General features: G+C 45.4%; 1 protein-coding gene across 2 annotated transcripts in view; it reads left to right on the top strand.

Annotated features, from left to right (window-relative positions):
• Positions 1 to 17,943, top strand: part of NPR3 (natriuretic peptide receptor 3) — a 121,862-nt gene that overhangs the window by 37,895 nt on the left and 66,024 nt on the right. For both annotated transcript variants that reach the window (XM_056545307.1, XM_056545299.1), the window contains exon 3: positions 16,244 to 16,410. In XM_056545307.1, coding sequence (XP_056401282.1) covers positions 16,244 to 16,410 — 167 coding nt within the window. The remainder of the gene's footprint in view (positions 1 to 16,243; positions 16,411 to 17,943) is intronic.

Raw genomic sequence — 17,943 nt, 5'->3', positions numbered from 1 at the left:
TTTCCCATCCTGCTGCTGTAACTAATCCTATCATCAGATTGATCTGCAGATTGCTCCCTTCTAACCTCTTTTATTACACTATTCTTGCCATATGTAGTGATGTTCTTAATAACTGGCCAGGTCACTGCTTGCCACAAGATCAGCACACTCCTCTCCTACTGCCATCATTGGACTGGTTGCAGATTGCTCTCCCCTTACCTACTTTTTGACACTGTCCCAGCTATATGCAGACATGTTTTCAATATTACAGTCACATAAAGGGCCCAGTCAATGTCTCCTACAAGATCAGCACACTCCTTTCCTGCTGCTGTGACCACTCCTGTCATTGGACTGGTTGCAGCTTGCTTTCCCCTTACCTACTATATGCCACTGTCCCTGCTAAATGCAGTCAAGTTTTCAATATTTCAGTCACATAATGGGCCCAGTCACTGTCTCCTACAAGATCAGCACAATCCTTTCCTGCTGCTGTGACCACTCCTGTCACCTTACTGGCAACAGGTTGCTGTGCTCTTATTTTTATGAAGCTACCCCTAGGATATGCTGCAATGTCCCCAATAGTGCACTCATCTTAGTGGCCAGATCACTGTCTCCTACAAGATCAGCATATTCCTCACCTGCTGCTGTAACCAGTCCCCTCATTGGACTTACCCTCCCCTTACTTTCTTTATGACACTTTCCTGCTATACATAGCCATTTTTTTCAATAATACAGTCAGATGAGTGGTCAAGTCACTGTCTCCTACAAAATCAACACACTCCTCTCCTGCTGTAACCATTCCCGTCATTGGACTTACCCTCCCCGTACCTCCTTTATGGCACTTTCCTGCTATACATAGCAATTTTTTTCAATAATACAGTCAGATGAGTGGTCAAGTCACTGTCTCCTACAAAATCAACACACTCCTCTCCTGCTGTAACCATTCCCGTCATTGGACTTACCCTCCCCGTACCTCCTTTATGGCACTTTCCTGCTATATATAGCCATTTTTTTCAATAATACAGTCACATAAGTGGCCAGGTCACTGCTTCCTACAAGATCAGCACATTCCTCTCCTGTTGCTTTGTTTAAAGTAACGAAATCCGATTCTAAGATGTATGTTATTGAGCTGATTTTATTGCATTATTTAATCTTATAAAATATACACGGCCTTGCATGAGAACAGATAAATAAACCCATCGATGAGTCAAACCAGATGACTGCCTGCCACTTGTGCGACGACCCTGGAGATCTGCCTTATAGGTTTGTTTAGAGTCCAGAGGGTGAAACGTATTAGAAATGCTTTCTGTATCCTGGCATCAGTGTGTCAACAAATCCAAGTCCTTGACAGAGCCAGATGCTGTTTACCATGAAGCGAGATGAAAAGTAAACGTGGCTTATGGCTTTTCAGGTTGAGCATTAATCTTGTAGATGTCGGCTTGGGGCCCTCACTTATGAAATGAAGAGATTGTCTTGCATCATTATAAAGAAGCACTCCTGGGTTGTTTTTTTGCCATGAATTCCATGCAGCCATAGACAATGTCATAAGTCACATGATTTCCAGGAGGGCGTGGCTATGCTGCAGTGGGTGGGTGGATAGCAGGGTAAGGGCAGGGTTGCACAGGGCACGTCCGCAGCTTTTTTTCACTCTGTGGATGCGCCGGCAGCAGTCACAGAGGGACGGCAGAGCGAGCTCCCGGCGGCAGCCGGGAGCTCGCTCTGCAGTCCCTCTGTGACTGCCGTCAGCGCATCCGCAGCGTTTAATACGCTGCGGATGCGTCTAAAAGGGGTTTTACAGAAGTTATGCTATATACCCACCTACTGCAGCAGAGCCACACCCCCTGGAGACCATGTGACTTATGACATCATGGGGGACATCTATCAAAACCTGTCCAGAGGAAAAGTTGCTGAGTTGCCCATAGCAACCAATCAGATCGCGTCTTTCCTTTTTCAGAGGCCTTTTAAGAAGTGATCTGATTGGTTGCTATGGGCAACTCAGCAACTTATCCTCTGGACAGGTTTTGATAAATCTCCCCCATTGTCTCTGACCGCACGGACTGCTGGGAAAGGTCAAAGAAAATAGTAAAATAAAGACTTTCACTACAGTACTTTCGGGTGTGGGTCCCAAACATGAAAACAGGACAAAGTGGTGCACTGGGGTAATAGAAGCATATTCTACAGTATTATATCTTGGCATCATAGGCTCAAAGGCTTAAGAAAAAAAATACTGAAATAACCCTTTAAAGGGGTACTCCAGCAAAAAACTATTTTTTTCTTTTTTCAAATCAACCTGTGCCAGGAAGTTATACAGATTTGTAAATTGCTTTTATTAAAAAATCTTAACCTTTCCAGTACTTATCAGCTGCTGTATGCTCAACAGGAAGTTGTGTAGTTCTTTCCAGTCTGACCACAGTGCTCTCTGCTGACACCTCTGTCCATGTCAGGAACTGTCCAGAGCAGGAGAGGTTTGCTATGGAGATTTACTTCTACTCTGGACAGTTCCTGACATGGACAGAGGTGTCAGCAGAGACTGGAAATAACAACTCAACTTCCTGTGGAGCATACAGATAGAAGTATTTTAAAAGTCTAAAAAACAACGAAAGAAACGCAGTACGCACTCACCGCTACCGTGGCTGTATCCAATCCGGGGGTCTGGGGCTCAAGGTCTCACGAGCTGCATGCGAGAACGCTCAGAGGCACCTCCGAGCGTTCTCGCATGCAGCTCGTGAGACCTTGAGCCCCGGATTGGATACAGCCACGATAGCGGTGAGTGCGTACTGCGTTCCTTTCGTTGTTTCTATATGATACTGTTTAGCTTTGTATGCACCCCGCAGGCCGTCATACCTACGAGGACCCGTTCATCCCTGCTCGATTGCTTAAGCTATCGTCATCTAGTCTCGTGTCTATTACCAGTCTATTACGCCAGTGTGCCCTCCTCATTCACAGCTCTCAGTGATTTGTAATTTACAAGTCTGTTTAACTTTCCGAAAGCAGTCGATTTGGAAAAAAAAAATTTGGTTTTCCACTTGTTTTAAGGCTCCCCCACACTTTCTTTCGATATGGTAAATATACACCATCCAGAAGGTTAGAGGATGATTACATGACTGGCGACAAGTACCTTTTTGTATTTAAATCTTAAAGGGGTTGTCCCGCCAAAACTAACTTATCTATTATACACAGGATAGGTGCTAAGTAACTGATCGCGGGGGTCCAACCATTGGGACCCCCCCACGATCTCCAGAATCGGACCCCGACTCTGTGAGGAGTGCGTACTCCATTCATTTCTATTGCTGTACCCAGGTCTCTTCAGCGCTTCCATAGAAATGAATGTTTTGTTTTCACTGGACAACCCCTTTAAATTGTTGTTGACTTCGACGGGCAACTGTTTTTTTTTTTTTTTTTTTTTTTGTTAAAGGGGTACTCCCCTGGAAAACATTTTTTTTTTAAATCAACTGGTGCCAGGAAGTTCTTTTCTTTTAGAATTTCCTTTCTGTCTGACCACAGTGCCTCTCTGGACAGTTCCTAAAATGAACGGAGATGTCAGCAGAGTAGGAGCAAATCCCCATAGCAAACCTCTCCTGCTCCAGACAGTTCTTAAAATGGACAGAGGTGTCAGCAGAGAGCATTGTGGTCAGACAAAGGAAATTCAAAAAGAAAATAACTTCCTGTGGAGCAAATAGAAGCTGATAAGTATTAGAATTAATATATTTTTTTTTTAAATAGAAGTAATTTACAAATCTGTTTAACTTTCTGGCACAAGTTTTCCAGGGGAGTACCCCTTTAAAGGGACCAGAGGTGTGTAGAGACTTATTTCCGGCAATGCATGGGGAAATAGTATACAAATTAGCATCCATCTGTAGTTCCTACCCCTCACTAGTAGGTTCGCTAGAAAAATACTTTTAACAAAGCAAATATGAGATCGTTTTCTTCCAGAGAGCTAATTTGCATACAAGTCCATTATTGTGATCATTGACTGAGTTATTGTAACCTCGGTGCTAAACCTAATTTTCGGCACACGAGAATGCGGATGCGCCCGACACTGTACGCAGGTGACAGGTAAAGTTCCTATTAAACTTAAAGACAAACAAAAATGAATGTATTTACCTGTTAATGATTATTTCCTTCTCATAATACATAGAGAGAGGGAAGACGTCTTTAAAGGAGAGGCTGCCTAACCATAAACTACAGGACTTATTGTCAGTATTTTAGGAGGGGTACCAATTTTTATGGAAGAGACCCAGTGGTGTAGGGAGACTTGGTTTCAGGCAATGCTCCTTGGAAAAATAGTATGCAAATTCACTTTCCTCAAGGTGTAAGAATACTTTCTAGTGTTTGCCAATCCAGAATCTCCTCCAAAAGCAAGTGGGATGTCCCAGTACAGGATATAGTCCTGTACAGTACTTAGGCCCTGTCAGGTTGAGTCCCTCTGTGTCCTAGGGGCTCTCCTGCAGTGTCTCCCCCATAGTAATATATATTATGTATAGTGTTATGCCTTAAGGACCTTTGAATTGTCACATGATAATGTATTCACATGATGTGTTTGTTACCCAGAGAGCACCATCTAACCAGGTGACCTGCAGCTTGACCTATGGGCTTCTGGCTCAGCCCCCCTTTATAAGAGGGGCAGCCATTACAATCTCTATCTTAGATGCTGAGGCACAGTAAACACCAGATGTCTCTGAGCCAGTATCCAGCATATCTGGAGGCCTCAAGCCTACCTACAGCCACATTCCAGTAAGTCAAGTCTATGTCTGCTGTCACTATCTACAACCTAGTCAAGTCTAAAGTCTAGTCTATTATAGTCTGCATGGCTGAACTAAAGTCTATCAGTTACTGCAAGTCCCAGCAAGCTGCGAGGTCCTTCTGTGTTACTGGCCACCTCTCTGGGATCCTGGCCTAGCTGTAACGACTATTTGCATCTGTCTACCTCAGTAAAGCTACCGTTAACCCTTACTTGGTCTTGGACTATTATTGCCCTGCCTAACATTGGGATAGCGGTGCTACCGTTCGGGTGGTTACTGGGAAAACCACGCCCTGGCATCACGAACATTTAGGGGTTGTTAACACCTTGCCCCTGGGCTACAACATCTGCCCCATACACCACACCATCGCATCCCTTCACGTATTGTGGTCACACCACAATTTTGGCATCACCACACAAGACTTAACCAACTATAGACAGGTTCGGGGTCCATGCTACTCTTTAGTACATAGCAGGGTCATAGAAGGCTACTAAATATACCATAGTCATAGCAAAGGGGGGGGTACTGACTCAAGGCAAAAAAAAAAAAATGCTAATTATGAGAATCAGTACCAACCCCAAGATTTGTTTAAAGGGGTACTCCCGTTCCCCAGCCTTCTGAGTATTACTCTGGCCAACCACCACCCTGCTCTGTACTGGTGAGGGGCAAGAACCCTGAAACAGCTGTCTACAGATGGGTGGCTTCCTGCTGGCCGTGTATGATGTACTAGTATGAGAAAAACTAATTTGCATTGTCAGTAATAGGTTTCCATACACCACTGGTCCCTTAATCAGAACCCCTCCTAAAATATTGACAATTTATAAGTCCTGTAGTCTACGTTTGCGCAGCCTTTCCTTCTTTCAGGACGCCCCCCCCCCCCCCCCCTTCTCTATGTATTATGAGAAGGAAATAATCATTAACAGGTAAATACATTCGTTTGTCTTTGCTTTACCAGGAACTTCCCTGTCGCCTGCGTGCAGCGGCGGGCGCATCCACGTTCTCACGTGCCCTGAAAAGAATGTTTAGCACCGAGGTTACAATAACTCGCTCGACAATGATCACACGGTTCATTTCCTAGTGCAATATTATTATTGGAATAAGCTTGTGTTGACATTTTGAAGAGTTTTGACTGTATATCTATTCACAATCGTTTCCTGCTTGCTGTATTAAGGCATCTATAGAAGTCTACAAGGCCATAATGTACCTCCGAATGCCTCTAATCAGAGTCGGCTCTGCCTATAGGCAAAATAGGCAGATGCCTAGATCACCCTCTTCATGGGGGGGGGGGGGGGGGGGGGGTGCTGCTCTGCCTGCCGCAAGAAAGTTAGACAACCAGCATCCGGACCACTCACTCAGCCAGCACATGGGGCGTGTCAATTTTGGCCAATGGGCGAAGTCAAGAGGCAGGCAATATTAGCTTTTGCCTAAGGTGGCAAAAATCCTTGCACCAGCCCTGCCTCCAATTTCATGTGTCTGAGGGGGTAAAAAAAAATGTTCCTTCAGATCAGGTTATAGGGATTCCATGTTCTGCCATACAGGTTTTTATGCACACCGCTCTGCCCCTAAAGGTGCCCATACACATTAGATAAAAATTGGCCAAACCTAAGGTCTAGTAAGTCTTGTAAGTTGTGAGGTGCGTAGGGTAGCCACCTGGCCGGTATTTTACCGGCACAACCGGTATTTTGGCCACCTTGACTGTAATTTTATTTAAAAAATACCGCTGGTATTTATCCAACCAATTCTCCAACTCCCGGAATGTAGCACCATAACCTATACCAGTGTTTCCCAACCAGAGCACCTCCAGCTGTTGCAAAACTACAACTCCCAGCATGCCCGGACAGCCAACGGCTGAAGGCACCCATGGTTGGAAAACGCTGACCTAGGGCCGGACTGGGTGTGAAAACCAGCTCTGGAAAAAAATTACATACCAGCCCCATAGTGTTGCGTCATTATACCAGCACGTCGTCATTTTCTTGTTCATAAAAGATAAAACATATATAAAGAGCAAAAAAAGTAGTTCTCCCACATTAGGTGCAGTGTAGTTCTCCCACATTAGGTGCAGTGTAGTTCTCCCACATTAGGTGCAGTGTAGTTCTCCCACATTAGGTGCAGTGTAGTTCTCCCACATTAGGTGCAGTGTAGTTCCCCCACATTAGGTGCAGTGTAGTTCCCCCACATTAGGTGCAGTGTAGTTCTCCCACATTAGGTGCAGTGTAGTTCTCCCACATTAGGTGCAGTGTAGTTCTCCCACATTAGGTGCAGTGTAGTTCTCCCACATTAGGTGCAGTGTAGTTCTCCCACATTAGGTGCAGTGTAGTTCCCCCACATTAGGTGCAGTGTAGTTCCCCCACATTAGGTGCAGTGTAGTTCCCCCACATTAGGTGCAGTGTAGTTCCCCCACATTAGGTGCAGTGTAGTTCCCCCACATTAGGTGCAGTGTAGTTCCCCCACATTAGGTGCAGTGTAGTTCCCCCACATTAGGTGCAGTGTAGTTCCCCCACATTAGGTGCAGTGTAGTTCCCCCACATTAGGTGCAGTGTAGTTCCCCCACATTAGGTGCAGTGTAGTTCCCCCACATTAGGTGCAGTGTAGTTCCCCCACATTAGGTGCAGTGTAGTTCCCCCACATTAGGTGCAGTGTAGTTCCCCCACATTAGGTGCAGTGTAGTTCTCCCACATTAGGTGCAGTGTAGTTCTCCCACATTAGGTGCAGTGTAGTTCCCCCACATTAGGTGCAGTGTAGTTCCCCCACATTAGGTGCAGTGTAGTTCCCCCACATTAGGTGCAGTGTAGTTCCCCCACATTAGGTGCAGTGTAGTTCCCCCACATTAGGTGCAGTGTAGTTCCCCCACATTAGGTGCAGTGTAGTTCCCCCACATTAGGTGCAGTGTAGTTCCCCCACATTAGGTGCAGTGTAGTTCCCCCACATTAGGTGCAGTGTAGTTCCCCCACATTAGGTGCAGTGTAGTTCCCCCACATTAGGTGCAGTGTAGTTCCCCCACATTAGGTGCAGTGTAGTTCCCCCACATTAGGTGCAGTGTAGTTCCCCCACATTAGGTGCAGTGTAGTTCCCCCACATTAGGTGCAGTGTAGTTCCCCCACATTAGGTGCAGTGTAGTTCCCCCCCCCCCACATTAGGTGCAGTGTAGTTCCCCCCCCCCCCCCACATTAGGTGCAGTGTAGTCCCCCCACATTAGGTGCAGTGTAGTTCCCCCACATTAGGTGCAGTGTAGTTCCCCCACATTAGGTGCAGTGTAGTTCCCCCACATTAGGTGCAGTGTAGTTCCCCCACATTAGGTGCAGTGTAGTTCCCCCACCCCACATTAGGTGCAGTGTAGTTCCCCCACCCCACATTAGGTGCAGTGTAGTTCCCCCACCCCACATTAGGTGCAGTGTAGTTCCCCCCCCCCCACATTAGGTGCAGTGTAGTTCCCCCCCCCCCACATTAGGTGCAGTGTAGTTCCCCCCCCCCACATTAGGTGCAGTGTAGTTCCCCCCCCCCACATTAGGTGCAGTGTAGTTCCCCCCCCCCACATTAGGTGCAGTGTAGTTCCCCCCCCCCACATTAGGTGCAGTGTAGTTCCCCCCCCCCCACATTAGGTGCAGTGTAGTCCCCCCCCCCCCCCACATTAGGTGCAGTACAGTTCCCCCCTCCCCCCCCACATTAGGTGCAGTACAGTTCCCCCCCCCCCCCCACATTAGGTGCAGTACAGTCCCCCCCCCCCCATTAGGTGCAGTACAGTTCCCCCACAGACATACAGCCTTCAGCCATATACAGTGTATGGCTGGAGGCTGTATGCCTGTGTACTGCCCCATTTCAGTGTTCCGACCACCAATCCGGGGTCACAATCTACTGCTATGGCCCATAGGCCATATCAGTAGATCATGACCCCGGCGCGGTGGTCGGAATACTGAAGATAACGTGCCGCTGGTCACTTACCTACCATATGCGCGCGTCCTCCGCTCCGCTCTGCTCTGTTACTATGGGCACACGCACGGGACGTCAGTGACGTCCCTGCGTGCGCCACCTCCCGGCGGCCCCTGCGTTTTTAAAGTTAACGCGGGGCCGGTGGCCGCAGAGAGGTAACCGAGGCATCCTTGTGTACCGAAAAAAAATGTCAGGACACAGGGATGTCCCTAATGTGACGTGGGGGCCCCCTGGGGGTACGGGGCCCGGATCAGGTGCTCCATGAGCGCCAATGATCCTGCCCTGACGGCTGCTGGAGGGGAAAAGAAATGCACGCAGCCACATCTCAAAGTGGCCCCAGTGCCGGTATCCCGGTAGGCCAGTCCGGGCCTGCACGGACCTATACTATATACTACTATATAGTCCAACATGCTGGGAGTTGTAGTTGTAGTTTTTGTTTGGGGCAGCTGCTGAGCCACAGGCTGTATCAGGGCATGCTGGGAATTCTAGTTAGTAACTAACTGCAACTGCCGAATTGAATAAGAAAAAAAAGTGATCAAAAAGTCACCTAAAAACAAAAATGGTAGTGTTAAAAACTACAGATCGGGGTGCAAAAAATGAGCCCACATACAGGCCTGTTTAAGTAGAAATAATGAAGTTATAGGGGTCAGAATAGGACAAAATTTTCCCCGCATATGTGTATCCTGTGATGTTACACATATATAATTATGTATGCAAAATAGCATGGCCAGGGTTTTTTTTTTTGGTGGCAACCCTAGAAGTGTGGAGACCATGGATCAAACTTGTATTTCCAGCACATCCCACAGATCTGGGGAATTTGGAAGTGACCACCTTCATTTCTTTGTCATGTTCCTCATTTCTTTTTAACCCCTTAAGGACCAAGCCCATTTTGGCCTTAAGGACCAGAGCGTTTTATGCACATCTGACCACTGTCACTTTAAGCATTAATAACTCTGGAATGCTTTTAGTTATCATTCTGATTCCGGGATTGTTTTTTCGTGACATATTCTACTTTAACATAGTGGTAAATTTGTGTGGTAACTTGCATTCTTTCTTGGTGAAAAATCCCCAAATTTGATGAAAAATTTGAAAATTTTGCATTTTTCTAACTTTGAAGCTTTCTGCTTGTAAGGAAAATGTATATTACAAAAAAAAATTTTGATTCACATATACAATATGTCTACTTTATGTTTGCACAATAAAATTGACAAGTTTTTACTTTTGGAAGACACAAGAGGGCTTCAAAGTTCAGCAGCAATTTTCCAATTTTTCACAAAATTTTCAAATTCACTATTTTTCAGGGACCAGTTCAGGTTTGAAGTGGATTTGAAGGGTTTTCATATTAGAAATACCCCACAAATGACCCCATTATAAAAACTGCACCCCCCAAAGTATTCAAAATGACATTCAGTCAGCATTTTAACCCTTTAGTTGTTTCACAGGAATAGCAGCAAAGTGAAGGAGAAAATTCACAATCTTCATTTTTTACACTCGCATGTTCTTGTAGACCCAATTTTTGAATTTTTACAAGGGGTAAAAGGAAAACATTTATACTTATATTTGTATCCCAATTTCTCTCGAGTAAGCACATTGCCAGACAGCCATTGACTGTCCAAGCATGCTGGGAGTTTTGCAACAGCTGGAGGCACCCTGTTTGGGAATCACTGGCGTAGAATACCCCTATGTCCACCCCTATGCAATCCCTAATTTAGGCCTCAAATGCGCATGGCACTCTCTCACTTTGGAGCCCTGTCGTATTTCAAATCAACAGTTTAGGGCCACATATGGGGTATCGCCGTACTCAGGAGAAATTGCGTTACAAGGTTTGGGGGGCTTTTTCTCCTTTAACCCTTCATGAAAAGGAAATGTTGGGGTCTACACCAGAATGTTAGTGTAAAAAAAATTGTTGCTCCATACTTTACATTTTCACAAGAGGTAAAAGGAAAAAAAGAGCCCCAAAATTTGTAACGCAATTTCTCCTGAGTACGGAGATACCCCATATGTGGGTACAAAGTGCTCTGGGGGCGCACAACAAGGCCCAGAAGGGAGTGCACCATGTACATTTGAGGTGATATGCACAGGGGTGGCTGATTGTTACAACGGTATTGACAAACGCAAAAAAAAAAAAACCCACATGTGACCCCATTTCGGAAACTACACCCCTCATGGAATGTAATGAGGGGTGCAGTGAGAATTTACCCCCCACAAGTGTCTGACAGATCTTTGGAACAGTGGTCCGTGAAAATGAAAACTTTTGTACAGCCCACTGTTCCAAAAATCTGTCAGACTCCAGTGGGGGGGGGGTAAATGCTCACTGTACCGCTTATCACGTTCCTCAAGGGGTCTATTTTCCAAAATAGTATGCCATGTGGGTTTTTTTTTTTTTTGCTGTCCTGGCACCATAGGGGCTTCCTAAATGCCACATGCCCCCCGGGCAAAGTTTGCGCTCAAAAAGCCAAATATGACTCCTTCTCTTCTGAGCATTGTAGTTCGCCCGTAGTGCACTTCAGGTCCACTTATGGGGTACCTCCATACTTAGAGATGGGGTTACAAATTTTGGGGGGTATTTTCTGCTATTAATCCTTGCAAAAATGTGAAATTTGGGGGGGAAACACACATTTTTTTTTTTTACATATGCAAAAGTCGTGAAACACCTGTGGGGTATTAAGGCTCACTTAATTCCTTGTTACATTCCTCAAGGGGTCTAGTTTCCAAAATGGTATGCCATGTGTTTTTTTTTTTTTTTTTTTTTTTGCTGTTCTGGCACCATAGGGGGTTCCTAAATGCAAAATGCCCCCCAAAAACCATTTCAGAAAAAACGTACTCTCCAAAATTCCCTTGTCGCTTCTGAGCCCTCTACTGCGCCCGCCGAACATTTTACATAGACATATGAGGTGCTGTTTTGCAACAGCTGGAGGCTCTGTTTTGGAAACAGTGGCGTACCGGACGTTCTTATTGGGGGGGGGGGGGGGGTTACTGTGTAGGGGTATGTGTATATGTACAGGGGGGGGTGCACCAGCTGTTGCAAAACCACAACTCCCAGCATGGATGGTCTGTTGGTGCATGCTGGGAGTTATAGTTTTGCAACAGCTGGAGGCACACAGGTTAGGAAACACTGAGTTTGAAACCATGTTTCCCAACCAGTGTGTCTCCAGTTGTTGCAAAACTACAACTCTCAACATGCACTGACTGTCCAGGCATGCTGGGAGTTGTAGTTCGGCAACATCTGAAGGGCCAGATGTTGCTGAACTAAAACTCCCAGCATGCCTGGACAGTCAGTGCCAAAGGCTGTCTGGGCATGCTGGGAGTTGTAGTTTTCAGACTCCTTGAAGCAGCAGTGAAGATCTTCACTGCTGCCTCTGAGGACCATGTACTTACCTGCCGGTCCCGCAGCTGATCCTCCACGTGGCCGGTCCCGCCGCTGCTCCAGGTAAGGCCGCCGGTCCCCGCGTGTCCCACCCCCCCCCCCATGCCGCAGGTCCCCGCGAGCCCCCGCAGCCATCTTCCCCCGTTCTGCCTGACTTCCAGGGGCAAGCAGTGCGGGGGATCTGAACTTTCACCCCAGGTCACTGTGATTGGTCCACAGGGACCAATCACCGGGATCGCTGACCAGGACCATCAATGGATGATCCTGGGGGTGAAGCAGAAGTTGTCTCCTGCCGGAAACAGCGGGACTTCTGCTGGTTAACCCGTGCGATGCTGCGCATCGCCGGGTTAATTGAATGTAATTTATAAACGTCGGAAACGCACTGCACAACCCGGCGTTTATATATGACATTCTGCGGGAAGGGGTTAATGTCTACATTTTGACCAGGGCATTATCCTGTTGAAAGAGGCTACTGCCATGAAGTGAAGGCAAAGAAGAAAAACTTTGACCCTTGCAAAGGCGCTGCTGGTTCCAAAATAACGTGGATGCCAAACCAAAGGTATTAGTAGAAACACCAGAAAGGTTTATTAGGACATAAAAAAACAATAAAGTACAGGGATGACGCGTTTCGGGGGAGCCACCCCCTTCCTGAGATCAGTGTAAATCTGTACCTGTACACTGATCTGAGGAAGGGGGTCGCTCCCCTGAAACGCGTCATCCCTGTACTTTATTGTTTATGTCCTAATAAACCTTTCTGGTGTTTCTACTAATACCTTTGGTTTGGCATCCACGTTATTTTGGAACCAGCAGCGCCTTTGCAAGGGTCAAAGTTTTTCTTCTTTGCCTTCACTTCTATCAGGATTGGATTATTCCTCTCCCTGGGACCCAGGCCCAGCAGCTGTTCCTGTCTCTCTGCCACCCACGGCCACTACCTAGGGGCAAGCTTCGCCCACTTACGGTCAACTTATCTTAATTTACCATCCTGTTATAGTGGTAACGCACAAGGCGCCCTTGTCGGTCTCTTTTCTTTTTTCCATTTGCAGGTACTGCCATGAAGGGGGGGGTGGGGGGGGGGGCATGGTCTGTACAATATTTAGGTAGGTTGCAGCTTGTTCTGTTTTGATGCTCATGTGCCAATTGGATGGCTGTAGCTAGGTTTCCTTTCACAGGGGCAAAGGTTTAGCTTTTTTTCCCCTAGCCTTGTATTGAAATATTTTGCTAAAGACAAAATGGCTTGATGGTGGTGCCCCCTGGGACTCAGAATTTGGCACGTGCCCTGGTTTCTTCCCCCTGGCTATACCCCAAAGAGCTTCCCCTGACATCATATTCCTATAGAGGTCAATGACCTTCACAACATTGGTTTTCCTTCCTGAATTGTACGCCATACACAATCAAGCACGTAGACCGACTCCCAGCTGGCGGATCTCTAAATAATAAAGCAAACAAAGCGCTCCGCACATGACTGTATAATCCCTTCTCCCAACATAAATGCGGTAATTGTGACAGTAAACACAGCTCTGTAACGCACCCAATTCTGTAGAAGCCACAAGCCAGAGGTAGGAATCCTCTATTAATGCAACAATAAATATGTCACCGGTGATATGTTACAGGGCTGTATGGGACAGGGCATAAAAAGTGAGTGTTCCCGTTACCATTTAGACATCTTGTCCCACTATAGTCCATCGATTAGAGATCAGGCTGCTACCTTTACTACAAGTCCTATGATGATCTAATATCTCTGGGATCTAGAGTAATGAAAGGGTTAATACCAACATCCCAAGTGGTGTCAGATAGTTAAACTGTTAAAGGGGTACTCCCCTGGAAAAACATTTTTTTTTTAAATCAACTGGTGCCAGAAAGTTAAACAGATTTGTAAATGACTTCTATTAAAACATCTTAATCCTTCCTGTACTTATCAGCTGTTGTATGCTTCCAGAGGAAGTTCTTTTCTTTTTGATTTTTTTTTTTTTTGTCTGACCACAGTGCTCTCTGCTGACACCTCTGTCCATTTAAGGAACTGTCCGGAGCAGGATAGGTTTGCTATGGAGATTTGCTTGTACTCTGGACAGTTCATAAAATGGACAGAGGTGTCAGCAGAGAGCACTGTAGTGAGACAGAAAGGAAATTCAAAAAGAAAAGAACTTCCTCTAGAACAGTGGTCTTCAACCTGCGGACCTCCAGATACTACAACTCACAGCATGCCCGGACAGCCAACATCCGGAGGTCCGCAGGTTGAAGACCATTGCTCTAGAGCATACAACAGCTGATAAATACAGGAAGGATTAAGATTTTTTAAGTTCTTTACAAATATGTTAAAATTTCTGGCACCAGGTGATTTAAAACATTTTTTTCTTTCCAGGGGAGTACCCCTTGGTGGTATTGTGTACTGAGGTTGGTGCCAAAAGCCCTGGTGGTCCAGGGGAGTAAGTAGTCAGAAATATACCCGGTGGTCTCGGGCCGTAAGGGGGACATGCTGGTTGCCAGGCAGTATGGGGAAGATTTATCAAAACCTGTCCAGAGGAAAAGATGCCCATAGCAACCAATCAGATCGTTTCTTACATTTTTAACAAGGCCTCTGCAAAATGTGAGAAGCAATCTGATTGGTTACTATGGGCATCTTTTCCTCTGGACAGGTTTTGATAAATCTCCCCCTATGTCCCTAGCAACCAGTCTTCCCCAGATTACACAGGTCTTCTGCTCCGGTTCCATGTTGAAGATACAGAAGGGGCATGAAAGTTTAGCAGGCGTACCTTAGTCTCTGGCTGTGCATTTATATATACTATATTTGTTTATCCATCTTTAGTAGTGTGTCAAAAACACCCGTGTTTGGCGGTCTACCTACCGGGACAATCCCTGATGCAGAACATGGCATAGTTTAGTCCTAGGGGGTGGGATGTACTTCCTAAGGGTCTATTCATACGGCAGAATTTCCGCTTGCGGAATTCTGCCTCAAATTAAAGCCCATAGACTTCTATGGGATTCTACACTCCCATTCACACTCAAGCGGAAATTCAGAAGTGTGAATGGGAGTGCGGAATCCCATAGAAGTCTATGGCCCAGATTTATCAATCTGTGTGAGAGAAAAAATTTTGATTTTTCCACAGAAACCAATCACAGCTCAGTTAATGAGCTGTGGTAAAGTGAAAGCTGAGCTGTGATTGGTTGCTGTGGAAAAATCACTCAATTTTTTTTTTCTCTCTCACACATATTGATAAATCTGGGCCATAGACTTCTATGGGATTCCGCACTCCCATTCACACTTCTGAATTCCCACTAGAGGAAATTAAGTGTGAATGGGAGTGCGGAATCCCATAGAAGTCTATGGGCTCTAATTTGAGGCGGAATTCCACAAGCGGGAAATTCTGCCGTGTGAACAGACCCTAAGGCTAGGTTCACACTATGGAATCTCCAGAATCAGTCGGTGCACGGACATTGCCATCCCCAATAGATCCGCCTGAAGAATGAGCACCACCATTCTTCAGGCGGATAGTTGAAAGCAAATTTTCCGCTCACAAATTCTGCTTCAGAAATAAAGAAGTGTGAATTGGTGAACTGAAAACCCATTGAGTAGCCTATACATTTTTAGTAATCAGAATTTCTGTCTTTCTGCAATTTCAAAGCGGAATCGGAGGCAGAAATTCCGTAGTGTGAACCTAGCCTAACTCTGCAGGGGATCACCTCACTGACACAAAAGGAATAGCAATGCCTAATTGACAATTTAGACATTTCCAGGGGGAATAGCAGAGGAACGAAGCAATGCAAAGCTCTAGAATCGTTCAGTCTTGGGTAATATATTTATGTACCTGTCCTTCCTCTCCGACTAAAGAAAGCTAGGATTCCAGGATGAAAAATCAAGCGTCAAAAAGTTGCCACGGAGCATCTTATGCCACAAGAGCTCGCAGGAAGCAACACATAGAGAGATATTCACCTAGACATGGCTGTCACCAACCTGCTCTGTGTTCATTGTAATGCTCATGGAAAGTCCAGTGGCTGTGACAGACGACATGTCTAATGTGGCCGATCCGAGGGGCGCAACGGGCTAAATAAAGTGCTCCCTGGGGGCATTCTTGCAATTTTTTTCCCAACTTGACTGGAACTTTAAAACGTTGCAGACAATAGGCTATACTGTTATTTACCAACATATCTATTTACTGCAGGGGCAATCCGTGCGGAGAAACTGCTTCTTTCTGGTGACTGGCGAAGCTTGTAAATATTTTTATATGTCCCCTAGGAGATGGCTCGTGGAGGCGAGGAGACAAGCACGACGTTGAGGCAAAGCAAGCGTACTCATCCCTGCAAACAGTCACTCTACTCAGGACAGTAAAACCCGAGTTTGAGAAGTTTTCCATCGAGGTGAAAAGTTCTGTTCAAAAGTTGGGGCTGACCGAAGACGATTACGTAAGTAGTTGGTGACCGGCCTAATGCTTAGGCTGTCTGTAAACAACCTCATAATTTAATCAAAGGTGGCAAAATACTCTGTTCTACCCTGGCCGGCCGCAAAAGTTGCTCATAGTGACTTACTTATTTTAATTTTTTATTTATTATTATTATATATTTTTTTTTTTTACATTTTGTTATATGAAAATAAAAGGATATTTTAGAAATTAATTTTGAAATATTTCTATGCCATAACATTTGTAGATGGCTGTAGAGAGCTGAGTTTGTCATTCGGCACAGCTCATCTTATTTCAGTTTACATAGGGTAGAAGGCACATGTGCTTTTAGTTTAGTGCCTTTTTTTTTTTTCTTTGCTTGTTGACGGTGGATAGGAACATAGGGGCAGAATTACTAATGCTGACTGATACTTAAAGGGCTTATCCACCATAAGGTAATTTTAGTATGTTCTTGCCAGACCATAGTGGACATGCTTAGAAAAGTTCTTGGAGCTTGTCTTGGGGCAAATGGCTATGTTGTGAGTACCATAACGCTGTGGCTATCTTTTTGTGAACTGGCTATTTCCTGTTTGAGTTCGTCCTGTCAAACTACATATCCCATAGTTCCTTGTTTGTTAGTGTGAGGTCACTTTCCTCCCTCCCACACATCAGCCACCCCACCCATTGAACCATAAATTTAATTTCATTCAAAAGACCAATGTTTTCTAACCAGGGTCCTGATTAATTTTATATGCTGTTAAAAATAAATATTGGGCCAAAAATCACAGAATAATTGTGAGCAAACCGTCACATATAGGTACAGACACTATATTATTAACTACACTAACTTTACAGCCCCTGTAGCATAGTCAAATAAAATAAAAATCCTGGAATACCCCATTAAGGTATGTTCACACGGTGGAACGTCTGTGCAGAATTCTGCTGCGGCAGAGTCCCATTAATTTCAATAGGATTCTGCTGCACTGTACATATGGCAGAATTTCCACAACAGCTGATTCTGTCACGGAAATCCTGATTCCACTCAGAAATGCATTGCTGTCTATGAGATGGCGCATTTCCTAGTGGTCCTAGCACCCTGTGAATTATTAAAAATGTGCGGAATGCCCACCCATGTTTTCCGGGCGTATATTTCACACATTTGACGCCATGTGAACATGGCCTTAGTGTAAATGTAAAGAGGTATTTCCAGCTGGACATTAATAGCATATTGACTGGAATAGAAGAGAGCAAGTGATTGCGTTGCGGAGAGCACACCGAAACCCACCATCTGAAAATTGTCTTTGAGTTGACCTCTATTTTCAACATGGCCACCATTACATTTTCCACAGTACGTTTTAATGGCGACTTTGCTCAATGGCATATCCACCTAGTTATACAGCTTTTTGTTGCTTTGCCACCACAGACACTTCCTTTCTATCTACAGAATAAAGAATAAAAGCCGGACTCTGAATGGAAATGTCACAGTGCGAATCTCAACCCCTGCTCCATTTATTGTTATGGGGGCATGCACATTAATACTCTTTTTGGATGGGGGCTT

This window comes from Hyla sarda, chromosome 1 (genome assembly GCF_029499605.1).
Source record: "Hyla sarda isolate aHylSar1 chromosome 1, aHylSar1.hap1, whole genome shotgun sequence".
Classification (NCBI taxonomy): domain Eukaryota; kingdom Metazoa; phylum Chordata; class Amphibia; order Anura; family Hylidae; genus Hyla; species Hyla sarda.
The sequence above is the reverse complement of the archived record's forward strand: the minus strand, read 5'-3'. Positions and strand labels throughout refer to the sequence as shown.